The following is a 16,553-nucleotide window of genomic DNA, read 5'->3' on the forward strand; positions in this document are numbered from 1 at the left end:
TATTCTCAATTTTCTCCTAAACATAGCTCCATCATCTCCTTTATTTTTGCTTTTGAGACCACTCTAATATCTTGGCTGTGAAAGGTTTGATTTCATTTTTTCTTAAGGACACATTTGGTTAGTCATTAAAAAATATTTTTTTATTTTTTAATTTTTAAAAAATAAAAATTAAAAAATAATATTTGGTAATATCATGAAAAGTAAAAAGTAAAAATCAAAAAAATTAAAATAATTACTTTATATACAAAGCAAAATTTTTTTGCTTTTCAAAACTTGCTTTGCTGCTTTTTTTTTGCTTCTACACTTTTAAAACGTCAAATCAAAAAGTAAAAAGTTCGAACCCTTCTCCTTCATTGAGCTCTTCACCTCCCCACCCCCTTCTCTCTCGCTTCCTGAACTCTTCTCCCTCATCAAGCTCTTCACCTGTCATTTTTAAACGTTGCTTTTTGCTTTATAGCAACGTAGTTACCAAACATATTTTTTACTTTTTTATTTTTATTCAATAATAAAAATTTAAAAAAATAAAAAATATTTTTTAAAAAATTAAAAATCAAAAATTAAAAAATATAACCAAATGTACTCTTAGTTAATGGTGTGAAATTAGAAATGATTTAGTTTAAGCATATTTCAATTACAACCTGAAGATATTTTATCTAAAATATTGAATGATATAGTTTATAGAAAAAAATTGAAATACTTTCTCATTATTTAAAATATTGTCCCCGATTTTCATGTGAACGTTCCTTGCTAGAGGCTCCTAAATCAAATTTTTCACTGGAAACCTGAAATGCTCATTGTTTCTCGTAACCATCCAAATAACTTCATATAAAACCTGCTGAAATAACCAAATATAGTATACGAAGATATTTATATTCTTAGATCAAATGGTTATGTGCTCCCAGATATTGTATCAAGTAGGTCCTGTTTTGAAAGTTGATCTGCATCTATTTTCCTTGTTATGTCAGTTAAGCTTTCCTCTAAGCGTCTGTTTGAATAGACTTGCACGATTGGGCTGGATTTTTTTGCTGGATTTATGGATTAGACAATCTATTTGTTAGAATTTGACGTCTCGAGATTCGATCCATATTGAGTCCACAGTGAGGTTCGTGATGAAAAACGGAGTCCAACGAGACCAATATCATCCCAAACAGAGTTTGGATGGAGAAGATAAGAGCTTTGGAAATCGGCACGAGATCCAAGACGGTGGAGAACCGCCGGCGGCCGGTAGAGCGGCGGCGGCGCGACTGCGTGCAGTGGGGTGCGGGCCAGACGCGCAGGCGCAGCCCGGCACTGGGCGCGTGACTCGGCCCAGGCGCACGCACGGGATGCGGCCCAAGCCCAGGCGCCCGGTGCAGGTGCGGCCTAGGCCCAAGCTCCATTGGGGCCTGGTTTTCCTGGTGGACCGGGTGGTCCACGATCGGGTTTGTGGACCGCATGGATATTTTTCATACGTTTCTCGCTGTCCATAGTACTATTTTGTAGATTGGAGTGCGATCGGATGGCATAGGTTGATCCGGGACTCGATCCGACGGTTTAGAGACTTAATTGAGCTTGATTAGGGGTCTTAAACCTAATCAAACTCAAGTTTAAGGCCTTTAAAAGGCCTGTGCGTGCGTGAACAGGGAATTGTGGTGGCCTAGTTCTGACGGGAACGAACCCGTGGGTGGTTTGTTTTTGCCGCAGGAGACCTGTGAACGCCCGTGGAAGAGAAAGATAGATGTGTGATGCTGTAAGAGGAGTAGGGCTCCTGGACAGTGGATGCCGGTCGCTTCAGGGGTTCAGGGAGATTTTCTAAGAAAGAGTTTTTGTGAGGGAGAATTTTTTGTGAAAGAGAAATTAGGTATACGAGAGTTGAGGGTGAAATCTTCTCTTGTAAAATTTTTTTTTATAGTGAAGTTTGCATGTCCCGTACAGACGAATTTTTTTATGATTAATTTATATATTTTAATTATTTTTATTTTATTTTATTTTATTTTATTTATTTTATTTATTTATTTATTTATTTTTATTTTTTTTTTTTTTTTCTGCTGTATCGTGCAAGCAGTGCAACTTCATGCGCGCCGCCGGTGGTGTTTTTCGCGAGCCAACCATCACGGATAGTCTACCTGAGCTGGACCGCCCACGGTGCACTAAGTATTTCTCCTTTGGCATAGACCGTATCGACCAATATCCTCCCAGTTGTATCCTATGGGAGGGGAAAAAAAGACCGGAGATTTTTTATTTCCTATGGACCAAAAGGCCCATAAGTTGAGGTCTTAGATGAGCTCTTAGAAATGTATGGGCTGGTGGGCCAACAAACATGATTCTTCCATGAGATTCGTGTAGAACTATCCAAATAGACTGTAACAAAGTCCTAGCTAGTGCACCACAAAACCTCATGATCTTGCTTATAAATAAGCTGGAGGGGTGGGGTAGTTGTTGGGCTTTGTTGCTGAGCATACACTATAAAGTACTTATCCATGTGTTACCCTAACGTGACAAATAGTTTGAATACCTTTCCTACCGCATCTCTATTTTCCTAAAATGAATAGGTTTTTCTACTAATAAATATATCCCAATATAATATGCATAAAAATTGTATACTATATTTAAATTACAAAAAAAAATGTTCAAATCTTATAACTAGTACTGTAGCCGAAATTGATTGCAATTCCTATTGCAAGATTTTGTTTCAATAAAAAGTAGCCTATGCTTAGATATTTTGAAGAAAGTTCTATTACTAATATGTTTATTTTCATCATGAATAATGTATTTAGTTTCAAAGCTCTATAAGCTATTCATCTCAAAGATTATTCCAAAACATTCCAAGGCCTACCCCAAGGCATTCAAGTTGAAAAATATAAGCTCAAAACAGTTACCTTCGTCATTTATTAGAATATACTATTAAACCAGAATTTGTAATTATTTATGAAGAATTATGTTACAGTGGTTTATTTTTCTAGTACTAATATGATATTTTTAATTATTATTAACACTATTATTGTATCATAATGATTCTTATTATAGTCTATATAAAATAATAGGAATTACAATTACATTACAGTTTCTACAACATAATGCTTAGTTATTATAGTACTACATACTAAATATGTATAATTATTGTTGGCATCCAAAATTTGAGCCGATGATCTGAAAGGCTTGAAAAGTATCGATCAACATATTGTAGAGGATGAAGTGTTGGTTTGTTGTGCAGAGATGTTGATTTGCACATTAAAAAAAAAAAAGAGAAAGAAGATCATTGGAGTTGACCTAACTGAAGATGATATGTTGCTTAAGTCAAATAGAACTTTAGGGAATAAAGAGTAGATAGTATTATGTAGAATAATATGGGATGCATATCTGGTACCTTGAGCCCTTTTTTATAAATACAGGGTCCTTATTTTAGTAGGCTTGAACTTTTTAAAGTCTTAAATTAAGTGGAGAACTATCTGTTGACCTTCTTATCTGGATATAAGTCTAACTGAAGCTGGTCCCTTACCATGCCATGCATTAGCCTACGATTGATGAGTCAAATTTGGGCCATATCACATACCCTCCACTTTCGTTCCTAAGCCATTCCACAAGCTTGGGCTAAAAGAGTTGATAGGGTCATGATGATCCATCGATCTCATCCCAATTATTTGTTAGGTCATAACTCACCTATTTAGCTTACAAGATCTTTAGATGGTAATCGTGAAGTTTTTGGAAGGTTGTTTGGGTGGATTTTTTTTAAATCTAGAAAGACTGGTGGTTCATATGACAAGGCATGCCGCATCTGTCAAGTTGAGAGTGTGATCAGGTGTATAGATTTTTGATTGATTTAAGCCACTAAGATTTTCTTGTTTTGATAATAGCCATTTGATCAGTTTCTAGTATCGAGATGTTGAAGTCGGCTTCTTGATCCGAGAGCTTCAAATAAAATTCAGTAGAATTTTTTGATCATATTTTTTGTTCCATCAAGAATTTTTTATGAAACTCTTTGATCTCTAAATTGGGAGTGTCCTACTTTCTTGTGATTAATAGGGTTCAATAAATAATTAATATTTTATGATAAAAAATAAAATACTATTTGTGGTAGCGATCTTTATATCTTGTATCAACAATCAAAAAGATGGTCAAAAAAATGAAACTAAAAACATGCTTGCAAGGGTTTGTGTTTTATTCATTTAAGTTCTGGCACCTTTGTCAAATAGAAGATCTAAGATCAATCAAATCCAAGTATAGATATTGTGATCTGTTTATGATCTATCTGAAATAGGCTTCTACTACAGTATTTTCTAATTCACAAAGATCATGATTTAGATCTGCTCCAATATTATTTGTAATAATATAAAAATTTATATATAAAAAAATAGTTTAATGGTGTCCTTTGGATCTCTTGTCCGATAACTATCTAATATTTTTTCCAGCTTATAATCGTGGAATCGAGCATTTACGTGCACAGACCATGATGTGGGTTGGTAGCCTAGTGATCTTGGATATAAAAACATGCACAGACAACTTAGATTATCCCGATGTCTAATAGCCCATCTTTGAGTCCATCCATATCCGGGGACTAGGTCTTGTGGGGACCGGAGAACTGGGTGGTCCTTCATTTATTACAATAACAAGCCCATTACATTTCTCACAGTAAAATTCAGAGCCATTCAGAACAACTTTTTTGATGCATTTCTTGCAAGAGTTATAAAATCACCCACGCTCCATATCGATGCTCATCACCGTAGCGAGTGTCACACATATAGTCTCCTGAAATGCATCAATAAGAAATTGAAGATAACATGAAGGGTGGATGTCAATTTTAAAATCAAAAGTTTAACATACATCACGACACTCCTTTATCTCGTCAATAGTCTTCTTTTTCTGAATCTGTAAGAAATCATCAATAGTAGAAATAGTTGTCTGACTACAAAGCTGGCTAGGTTGCTGTGATAAAGCAACCTCATCATCTTCGATCTGCACCAATAAAGATGACGTGTAAAGGACTAAGAATCTTAAATTATGATATGTCTATTAACCATATCGGTACTATCATAATTTTTAATATTCATTTCAGTTAAAGATCAATTAAATATATATAATTTTTTTATCGAGAGAATTTGGTATTTTACCGAGATAGAAATTCAGTGACCTCTGAAATGATGGGATTTATGAGCATTCTAGATGCATATAGAGAATTTGATATCTTTCTGTTGCCTATATAAAATAGAACAAAGATAATTAAATATACAAAAAATTATATATTGATGAAATTACTCATAAGATAAAACTTATGCATAGAGAATACATACCAGATAAGTCTTTAATCTTACACCATTGGACAACAACAATAATAGGACCATTTTGTGTATTGGATATAATTCCAACAATATTATTGGCAAAAGACCCCCACAACGTACAAATCATTCTATTACCTCTGTAAATATTGAATAATTCAATATAAAAATATAAACAGTGCTGAGTGTTTATTTTTTTTGAGCTCGTGGCTCATTTTTCATGTGAACAGAATACATGTTAACAGAATACATGTTAAAACAATAGCGAACAGAATACATGTGCATCAAGAGTGAAACAGAATACATGTTAACAGAATGAAAAAATATCAAATATATGAATAGGATATATGTGCATCAAGAGTGATAAAAATTACTCAATATCTTCAAGCTCTATCTCCATTCTCTTTTGATTGTTGCCATCCTTACAGCTTTCTTCCAGTTCACCAACAGCAGATAACTTGCCAATAACATCTATAAGAACCATAACAAATATGAACTAAAAATTAATTTATATATTAAAAAAATATGATAATATTTTAAATAATATCATAATATTTATATTAACAATAGTACATAATGTAGTAATCTTACCAACTAAATAATTCTCATCGGCTTGTCTTAAGGTTATCTCTATGAACCGAGTAAACTCAAAACTATACATAGATATTCCAAAATCATCCTCAGTAACATGCACATTGGTAAAATATTGAAAGTTAATTTTAAAGGGATGTTTAGTGGTCCTATAAAAATCACTATTTTGACCAACCCCGAATTGACTTATAATAAATACTTTTCCTTCCGAGATAATATTCTTAAATTTTTGAATAAAAGAACGTTTTATCATTGCATGAATCCTCGATTCCTAATGAAAAAAAATAAATATAAGATTAACTGCTGATTAATGAATAGAAAAATATAAAAATACTTGGTATGACACCGCCTCACCATTACATCTTGAAGAACCATTTCGATACTATTAACCTCTTCGGGAAGATTAAATCCGGGCATCGTCCACATTCGAACTACTCTTGCTTTGATCCTCCAATTCTCCCTGAGTGGAGTTATGTCCTTTATACAATCATATCTCATAGCCATGCTGAAATAAGAATATAGAAGGATAATAATAATGCTCAATGTAATGGATAGAATGAGAAATTTGGTCTAAACACTGTTCTGTTTATTAAGCTTTATAATAGAGCAAATAATTTGAATTCAGAATTCAGAATATAAGTATATTTATGTTAAAAATCTCTAGTTATGTTAAAATTCTAAAATATATTAATAAAAATTTTCTTTGATATGGAAATGAAGTTTATTAGAAAAATAAAAATGTGATGTTAATATTTTTAAAAATAATTATTTTTATTAAAAAATTTAGAACAAAAGCTGTTGATATGGAGAGGTGCCATACATAAAGAGTGTGATATTAGCTGAGTGTGATATTGTTTGATTCTTTTAATGAATTAGTTAACCCCATTAAATGCTTTAGGCCATGTCATATTTTTTTTAGATTTTTTTTTTTGTCTTTTCTTCCAAAATAGCTTCTCAAAGATATTTAAGGCTATCATTTTTTTATTAATAATAGGTGACTAATTTAGAATCAGATGAAATTTTCTTTAATAAACTTTCTATCATTGTTTTTACTGTTTAGGAAAGCTGGACAGGTGGAGAAAATTTTCAATGCTATTTAAGGATATCATTTTTTTTTATTAAGAATAGGTGGTTAATTTGGAAGTGTGATATTGCTTTCATCTTTAATTAGTTATTAGCTGAGTATGATATTATTTGATTTCTTTAATGGGTTAGTTAACCCCATTAAATGCTTTAGGCTATGTCATATTTTTTTAGATTTTTTTTTATCTTTTCTTCCAAAATAGCTTCTCAAAGATATTTAAGGCTATCATTTTTTTATTAATAATAGGTGGCTAATTTGAAATCAGGTAAAATTTTCTTTAATAAACTTTCTATCATTGCTTTTACTGTTTAGGAAAGTTATTTTTACTGTTTAAGAAAGTTGGACAGGTAGAGAAAATTTTCAATACTATTTAAAGATATCATTTTTTTATTAATAATAGGTAGCTAATTTGCAAGTGTGATATTATTTTCATCTTTAATTAGTTATTAGAGTGTGATATTGTTTGATTCCTTTAATGGATTAGTTAACTCCATTAAATGCTTTAGGCTATGTCATATTTTTTATATCCACATGTGCGTCTGAAGTGGAGGGCTGAAAATTTGACACATAACCCTATTAAATGTCCCAGATGGAACTGCTTTAGTATATTATATAGATAGATACTCGAGTTGCCTATATCTTCGCTATATATATATATATAAATTGGGAGAGAATTACCAAAGCAGAGTTAAAATGGTAAAAACATAAGAAGTCACAAATAATTAATCTTAAAAATTCTGTGATACTTGTTGGGATATACCGACCGACCCCTTTTCACGCCAACTCACCCTCAGACCTGTCTGACCTACGCCCGACTTTACCAACCGTACCAACCGACGACTATCAATGCTGTTCGATCGAGGATATGTCAGTCGGGCGGACCCATTCTGTCCTCAACCAGTCAGATGGCAGAGCCCGACTCTACTGACTCACTGTCGGGCGGGGATGGTGGCCGATGTCCGATCCCCGCGATGCGCCGATCCAGCCGATGATGTTCGTGGGTCTTCACCTGACATCCCACGACCAAACATCGACGTATGGTCGGTCGGCTTCCCCAAACGCCGTACGACTGCTGAGGGCCGCAATCCTGACAAAGGCATGCGGCATGGCCATGCGGCATAGCCGCCCTGGGACATTGTCCCACCTTGGACAGGGGTCAACCCTAGTGATTTGATAGCCCCACAGTGATTTGACAGCCCCATGACGACTCTGACAGCCTCCGACGATTTGACAACTCTCCAATTATCTGTGCCATTAATGGCAGGGCCACACCGTGCTCTACTATAAAACGAGGAAGGCAACAGTGCTGGAGGAGGTTCTTTCGAAACTCCTGGACTCTCTCTCTCTCTCACTGAGTTCTCCTGATTTCTTTTCTACTGTTGCCTAGTCTCCTCTCTGACTTGACCGTCGGAGGGTCCCCGCAGGAGGCATCTCCGGTCAGTGTGGACTTCTTTTGCAAGCGCTCGTTTTTCGACGACCAGATGATGAGGGGATTGGCCGCAACAGGTTTGGCGTGCCAGGTAGGGGGGTGGACGATCACGACCTCCACAGAGTTTGAAGATCCTTTCAAAATGACAAGAACCAGGGCTCAGCGATCGAGGGCCACCGGATCGATGAGGTATTTTTTTCATCAGGAAGAGGCCTCTCCTCCACCCTCCATGGAGGAGCCTAACTCTCCGCATCCCGTGGTGACCACGGAGGCACAGATCGCGGCGATCGTGCGGCAGATGATCGTGCTGACGGATGCAGTCAAGAGCCTTCAACAACACCCGACCTGGTTGCCGCAATCACCGGTGGGACAACCGGCGGCACACCCGATGCCCTCCAAGAGCAGTCACCGACATCCACGTCGGTCTCCGTCTCCTCCTCAGGAGCCGCTGTCACAGCACTCTCGTCGAGAGGAGGAGAGGCGGTCACGGCATGGTACCCATCTATCCCGACGACCCTCTCCTTCTCAACTGGAACGAGCGAGGAGGGAGAAGCGACCGCGGACGCCATCTGCTTCCTCCTCAGATTCATCGGGAGACTCGACCCCCGGGGTCTCTCAGCACTGACGGGCCGACGACTACGAACGCAAGTTTGAAGAAATTGACCGTCGGCTCGCCCAACTTCAGATGGACGGACAGAAGTCCTCGAACGATGTTGACTTCTAGACCGCCCAACTTCTCTCCTGACTCATCCTCGACGAGCCGATTCCTAGTCGGTTCAAGATGCCTCATATGGAGCCCTACGACGGCTCCACCGACCCAATTGACCATTTGGAGAGCTACAAGACTCTCATGACGATCCAAGGGGCAACTGATGCCCTCCTCTGCATCGGTTTCTCCGCCACACTTCGCAAAGCTGCCAGGGCTTGGTACTCTGGCCTCCGCTCAAAAAGTATTCATTCCTTCGGGCAGCTCGAGCACTCTTTCGTGGCCCATTTCAGCACTAGTCGGAAGCCGCCACGAATCTCGGACAGCTTTTTTTTCTCAAGTAGGGAGAAAATGAGATGCTCCGACACTTCGTGACGCGATTCAACGTGGCCACGCTCGAGGTTCGGGACCTCAACGAAGACATGACTATCTCAGCCATGAAGAGAGGGCTGAGGGGGTCCCAATTTATGTACTCTTTGGACAAGACCCTCCTCCGGACATACGCTGAACTGTTGGAACGCGCGTATAAATACATGCGCACAGACGAAGGAGCCTCCGACCGGTGCCTGACCGAGACCAGGGGCTCGAAGGAGAAACGAAGGAAAGGTCGGGCTCTTGCCGAGCTTAGTGGGCCCCCGATCGATAAACAAGCCTCGCCCCGATGACAGAGCCCGAGATCGCCCCAGCGACGGAGCCTGAGATCACCCCGATGACGGAGTTCGAGGCCGATGCATCGCAGGTATGACTCCTACACTCCTCTCACTGCTCCTCGTGCGCAGATTTTGATGGAGATCGAAGGAGAAGAATATCTGCGACGGCCTCCACCTTTGAAGGCAAAGGGCCTCGATCGACGAAAATACTATCGATTTCATCGGGGCCATGGCCACAACACCGAACAGTGCATCCAGCTCAAGGATGAAATCGAGGCCCTCATACGCCAAGGATATCTCGAGAAATTCTGAAAGAATCCACTGACTCAATCCATCCCCGACCAACAACCCCAGCCGACTGAAGAGGCAACAACTAACCAGCCCACGATCGAGATTATCAACATGATCTCCAAACGACTGGACCTGGAGACGACTGCTGGAGGGGGGTCGACGAAGAAGCTACGCCAAAATGATGTAATTACTTTTACAGATGAAGATGCTTGGGGTATCCAAACTCCCCATGACGACGCTATTGTTGTCTCGACAACAATAGCAAATTATAATGTAAGAAGAATCTTTGTTGATAATGGAAGTTTGACTAATATTTTGTTTTACTCGACCTTCTTCTGAATGCAACTGTCGGCTGATCGACTCAAGAGAGTCTCTACACCCCTGGTAGGTTTTGCTAGAGATGCTGTCATGATGGAAGGGGAAGTTACTCTTCCCGTGATAGCTGAAATCGAACCACGACAAAGCACAGTCTACTTGACCTTTGTGGTCGTCCAAGTATCTTCGGCCTACAACGCCATACTTGGAAGGTCCGGACTAAATGCCCTCAGGGCAATAGTCTCGATGTACCATCTACTGGTTCGATTTTCGATCAAAAATGGAGTCGGAGAGATGCGCGGGGATCAACAGCTCGCTCGGCGATACTTCCAGATCTCTGCTCAAAGCAACGAATTGAAGGGCTCCCTGACGGTCGACAAGTTGGACCAGCAGGAAGAGGAAGAACGGGGTGAACCGGTCGAACAGTTGGTTTCTGTCCCAATAGCGAAGAATTTCGAATGAGTGGTCTGGGTCGGATCCTGATTATCCGACCCTGAGCAACGGCAGCTAGTAGAGCTGCTGAAGGCCAATGCCGACGTGTTCGCTTGGTCGGCAGCGGATATGTCCGTCATCCCCCCAGAGACGATGACTCACCGACTCAACATCGACCCAGTAATGAGGCCGGTGAGACAGAAGAAGTGGTCTTTTACTCCCGAAAGATAGAAGGCCATCGACGAGAAAGTGGACAAGCTACTCGAGGCAGGCTTTATCAGAGAAACCACGTACCCCGATTGGCTAGTCAATGTTGTCATGGTGAAAAAAGCCAACGGAAGGTGGAGGATCTGCATCGACTATACCGACCTAAACCACGCCTGCCCGAAGGACAGCTTTCCACTTTCGAAAATTGATCAGCTGGTAGATGCGACGTCCGGCCATCGACTGCTCAGCTTCATGGACGCCTTTGTCGGATACAATCAGATCCGGATGGCGCCCGAAGATGAGGAGCATACAGCCTTCGTGACTGCCAAGGGCCTTTACTGTTACAGGATAATGCCCTTCGGACTGAAAAATACCGGGGCCACCTACCAGCGGCTTGTCAATAAGATCTTCAAAAATCAAATCGGGCACAATATGGAGGTGTACGTGGATGACATGCTGGTGAAAAGCGCACAGACTACAGATCATGTTCGAGATCTTGAAGAAACTTTTCGCACTCTGCAGCAACACTAGATGAGGCTGAACCCGACTAAGTGCGCCTTCGGGGTAACTTTGAGAAAGTTCCTCGGGTTCCTCATTTCTCAACGAGGAATTGAGGCTAACCCTGAGAAAATAAAGGCAATCATCGACATGCGGCATCCGGATACCAAAAAAGAGGTACAACAGCTTAACGGAAGGATCATCGTGCTCAGCCGATTCATCTCTCGGTCGGCTGAGAGATACCACCCGTTCTTCAAAATCCTGAGGCAGATAAAGGACTTCTCTTGGCCAGACGAGTGCCGGCAGACCTTCGAGGATCTGGAAAGGTACCTGGCCTCCCCGTCGCTACTTGTAAAGTCAAAAGTCGGAGAAATGCTGTACCTCTACTTGGCCACTTTCTCTGAGGCGGTTAGCTCGGTGCTCGTCCGGAAGAACGAGAGCCGAATCCATCAACCCATATACTACACCAGCAAAGTACTCTACGGTGTTGAAGCTCGGTACTCAAAGACGAAGAAAATGATATTCATCTTGATCGTATCTATACAACGACTCCACCCGTATTTTCAAGCGCACGCTATCGTGGTCCTCACCGACCAACCCCTGAGGGTGATCTTGCACCGCCTCGATACATCGGGATGACTGGCGAAATGGGCAATGAAGCTAAATGAGTTCGACATTCAGTACCAACCGCGACCTGCCTTGAAAGCCCAGATCCTGGTCGACTTTATTGCGGAGCACCCGACGACCGACCAAAGATCGGAAGGCGGGAGCCCCAGAGAAGTTGCAATCTCCGAACCTGACCCCGGGTCTACCTGGGTGCTGCACATCGATGGAGCTTCCAATGCTCGAGGGAGCGGAGCCGGGTTCCTGCTCACCAACTCGAAGGGAGTAGTCACCGAGTACGCCCTCTGATTCGATTTTAAAGCCTCCAACAATCAAACCGAGTATGAAGCGCTCCTCGCTGGCTTGAGAATGGCAGAGGAGCTTGGGATCGACAGTCTCAGATTCTTCTCCGACTCTAAGCTGATCGTGGGACAAGTCAAAGATGAATTCGAGGCGCGAGACCCGACTATGGCAAAATATCTCCAGAAGGTGAGAGATCTCATGGCGCACCTCAAGTATTTCGAGATCTCCCACATTCCTAGGTCGGAGAATGCTCGGGCCGATGCACTCTCCAGGCTTGCGACTTCAGCCTACAATGCCTTGGGACGGACATTTGTGGAGAGTCTCGAGCAGTCGAGCGTCGACAGGATCGAGAAAGTGCTGCAACTGGTAGTCGAACCAAGTTGGATGGATCCGATCGTTCGGTATCTGATCGACGAAACCAGCCCTGAAGACCCCACGAAAGCCAAACGACTCCGATGGGTGGCCTCCCAATACGTGATAATGGATGACCGACTCTACAAAAGGTCGTTCTCCCTTCCCCTACTCAGGTGCTTGAGACTGACTGACGCGGACTACGCGCTCAGAGAAGTGCATGAAGGGATCTGCGAAAATCACTTGGGGGGCAAATTCTTGGCCTACAAAGTCCTACAGCAGGGTTACTACTGGCCCACCATGAGAAGGGATGCGGTCGAGTTGGTTTAGAGGTGCGAGCCATGTCAAAGGTACGCTAACCTACAACACCGACCAGCCAATCAAATCACTCCTATTGTCGCCCCATGGCCCTTCGCCCAGTGGGGGATCGACATACTCGATCCTTTTCCTTCAGCATCTGGCCAAAGGAAGTTCATAGTCGTCGCAATCGACTACTTCACTAAGTGGGTGGAAGCCGAACCTCTGGTGCAGACCACCGAGCGGAAGATGGAAGACTTCGTCCAGAAGTCCATCATCTTTAGGTTCGGACTACCACATACCATTATCACTAACAATGAACGATAATTCGACAACCGAGACTTCCGGGAGTTCTGTGCGAAATTTCATATCACGCACCGGCTGACCTCGATCAGGCACCCACAGTCCAACGGCGAGGTCGAGGTGACCAACTGGACTATTCTGCATGGACTAAAGATCCGACTGAATGAAGTCAAAGGCCTCTGGGTCGAGGAATTGAATTCTATCCTATGGGTGTATCGAACGACACTCCATGTCTCGACTGAGAAATCTCCTTTCAACTTGGCCTATGGGTCGGAGGCGATGATCCCGCTCGAGATCGGGCTACCATCGATTAGAGTCGAGCAGTACCAAGAGTCGGGCAACTCTGAGTGTCGGAGAGCCGACCTGGACCTCTTACCCGAACTCCGATGCGAGGCTCAACTCCACATGGCTTCCTATCAACAGAGAGTGGCCCGATACTATAACACCAAGGTTAAGCTGAAGCTTTTTAGGCCCGGGGACCTGGTCTTAAGAAAGGCAGAAGTTTCGAAGCCTCTAGATCAGAGAAAGTTGGCTTCGAACTGAGAAGGACCCTACAAGATAGCTGACACCTACGGGCCGAGAGCTTACCGACTGGAGACTTTAGAAGGAAGTGCCATTCTCCAGACTTGAAATATCGATAATCTGAAGTTATTTTATCAGTAAACTCTGTGTGCCCTTGTTCGAAATACAAACTCAGCTTCAAAACTTTAGAGTCTAGAATCTCAGCCCTCCGATGGTGTGTCGGCGCTTGCTAGTAGTACGAACCCCGACGCCGCAACTTGGGCCCAGCATTTCATTGAAAATCCGCGACCCAATCGTCGATGGCGCATCGGACTCTTGCGATGACCGACATATCTACGTTGGTGGAAGGCCGGCAATGGCGATGAAACCCTCCTAAGTTGAAGCCACGCCCCTTCCGCAGCCAGCCCCAGAGCAAGGCGACTGGCTAACTTATCGACTTGGCCCCGGCCAAGAAGGGCAAAGCACCAACGCGACCAAAGTCGCGTTCGCAATATACCGACCAGACCACGGCTGGTCGAAGGGTATTCGGCTTGCCACCGTTTATCGCACGTTGCGACGCATACGCCCGACAAAGAATCGGGCAATAAATGACCGACTTGTCATCAACTAAATGCGCCGGACACTATTTGATTACCAGACTCTACAAGGTGATCGGGTCAAAGAGCTACGCCCGAAGGACGGGCGACACCCGACTCGATGAATATGCCCGACTTAGGTCTGGGCAACGAGCGCTCGACTTAAGCTCTCGACCGTCGGGTCATACGACAATTGGGATGTCGATCTAAAATTGGAGCTTGCTCTGCCTTTGCCATGGCGCGCGTTACCGACTATTCTGGATCGTTACCCAGAATCCTACCGAACGTCCTAGGTAGGTACATCGGGCCTACGACTTATACGCCTAAGGGTGTTTCGGCGAAACATGCGAGACACATTTCAGATACACAAAGAGAAAGAAGACTTGAAAGATTTTCAATATCATTTAAATTTGAACTAAGCTTACAAAATTGGGCCGAAGCCCGATTACAAGTACACTAAACAAAAATAAAAAGATAGAACAAGCTCCGACTACTCGTCGGAGTCGGCTTCCTCTACTGGGAAAAGTCTGGGGGGTGTCGGCGTATCCGCTCGGGCCGAGATAGCATCGGAGGTCGGAGCCGCCTTGCCTTCGGCAGCTTGGTCTGCGTCGGCCCTCTCCACAGCGGTGTGATCTCCCGACGATGGGTCGGCCACCTCTCCCACGGCTTGGCACTCCGACTCTGGGGGGATGATGCTATCGAGATCTAGCTCCGGATACAGGCTTCGGACGGCTTCCCGAGCGTCCTCGTACCCCACTCGGTACGAGAGGAAGCCGCTCTCCAAAAGTTCTTCCCGATATTCGTTAGAGCCGCGGAAGTCCTCCACGGCCCGACCTATGGCCTCTCTTGCCGACTCTGCCTCTGCCCTCGCTATGTCTGCGTCGGCTTGGGCGGAGGATAAGTTTTCTTCGGCCTTGGTAAGGTTCCCCAAACTTATCCAGAGCTGCTCGCATTCGGCCTTGAGTTCCTTGACGGAGTCGTCCCGCTCGCGACGTAGCCGGCGAACGGTGCGGGACTTTCGCTTGGCATCCTCGCGAGCCGACTGCAACTCGGTCCCCGAGGCGGCTAGAGCGCCGGCAAGGCGAGAGACCTCCTCGGTGAGACGGGAGATCTCCTCTTCGAGTCGGGCCTCCCGATCGACCGACTGCTTCAGCTGGTCGACCATTACCACCTTGTCGGCCTCGACGGCCATGGCCTTATCTTTCCAGGCCATCCAGAGATCGCCGAATCTCCGATATCCGGCCTCCAGCTCGGACATGTTATAAATCAGCTGCAAACAACGAGACTGACCGTCAGAAGACCGAACTTATAGAAAAATGACGACGAAAATGAAAAGTAAAGGAGGAAGACTTACCCGGATCATGGTCGGGTAGAAGGAGGAAAGCATGTCGGATACCCGCTGGTTCTTCATGGCCTCATGGTCGACCGGAAGGATGATCGCCTGGCACAACCTCTTGGCCAAGTCGTGGTTGGCCAGGGCCGACGCTCCTTCGGGAAGTGGGGGGTCAGACGTGGCACCGCGGCCGACCGACCTCCTGTCGTCGCCTGGCGCCATCGGCGCCTTCCCTCGATCAGACACCCAGGCCCTGACGTCAGAAAGAGAGGGCAGGCTCGAGCCTGACTGGGTCCCTCCCGAGGGCGCGGTAGCCGCCGACACAGTTTGATCAGGCTCGCGTGCCTCTGCCCGAACCTCTTCCGCCGGCTGTGCGGCCGGCATATCCTCGACCGTCTCCTCGGCCGCCCATCCCCTGGGTGGGGCTGCTCCCTCGGCCGATCGTTCTTCGAACGATCGTTCCTCGAAAGGGACTTCAGTGGGCACTGTCGGCACTGACAGTGCGATGATCGGCTCCTGGTCCGATGCCCGTTCGGGGCTGGGCTCCGCTCCCACTGCCGTCGGCTCGCTCGGCAGTGCGACTTGAGGCCTCTTGGGAGGCCGCGATGGTTCAGCTCCGTGCGCCGGCCTCTTCCGTGCCGCATGTTGATGAACGTCGGCTGCCATCAACCTCACCCTCGGCGGCATGTCTGCAGTTTCAACAGAAGATCAGCACCGAAAAAAAAGGAGAGAGAAACAGACCTAGGCGAAGAACCGAGCTCAGATCGGCATCATACAGGGCTTGCTCGGTGACGAGCTCCCTCTGCTTCGG

At 44.1% G+C, this 16,553-nt stretch overlaps 1 protein-coding gene across 1 annotated transcript; it reads right to left on the reverse strand.

Moving 5' to 3' along the window:
* Positions 1-4,668: 4,668 nt before the first annotated feature.
* Positions 4,669-8,925, reverse strand: LOC140851468 (uncharacterized). Its single transcript, XM_073243006.1, has 7 exons — positions 8,702-8,925; positions 5,844-5,905; positions 5,627-5,723; positions 5,268-5,392; positions 5,108-5,172; positions 4,801-4,932; positions 4,669-4,725 (listed from the first exon to the last, which is right to left on the reverse strand). The coding sequence occupies exons 1-7, from the start codon at positions 8,923-8,925 to the stop codon at positions 4,669-4,671; spliced, it is 762 nt and encodes a 253-aa protein (XP_073099107.1).
* Between the last annotated feature and the right edge of the window lie 7,628 nt (positions 8,926-16,553).

Source organism: Elaeis guineensis, chromosome 9, assembly GCF_000442705.2.
Source record: "Elaeis guineensis isolate ETL-2024a chromosome 9, EG11, whole genome shotgun sequence".
Taxonomy (NCBI): domain Eukaryota; kingdom Viridiplantae; phylum Streptophyta; class Magnoliopsida; order Arecales; family Arecaceae; genus Elaeis; species Elaeis guineensis.

Excerpts from the sequence above, each read along its gene's own strand:
- LOC140851468 (XM_073243006.1), bottom strand. The coding sequence starts at position 8,925 with ATGGCGTCCGCGGTCGCTTCTCCCTCCTCGCTCGTTCCAGTTGAGAAG. Across the intron at positions 5,724-5,843 it reads CGATGAGAATTATTTAGTTG|ATGTTATTGGCAAGTTATCT; the intron begins GTAAGATTACTA and ends TGGTTCTTATAG. Across the intron at positions 4,933-5,107 it reads TAAATCCCATCATTTCAGAG|ATCGAAGATGATGAGGTTGC; the intron begins GTCACTGAATTT and ends TTATTGGTGCAG.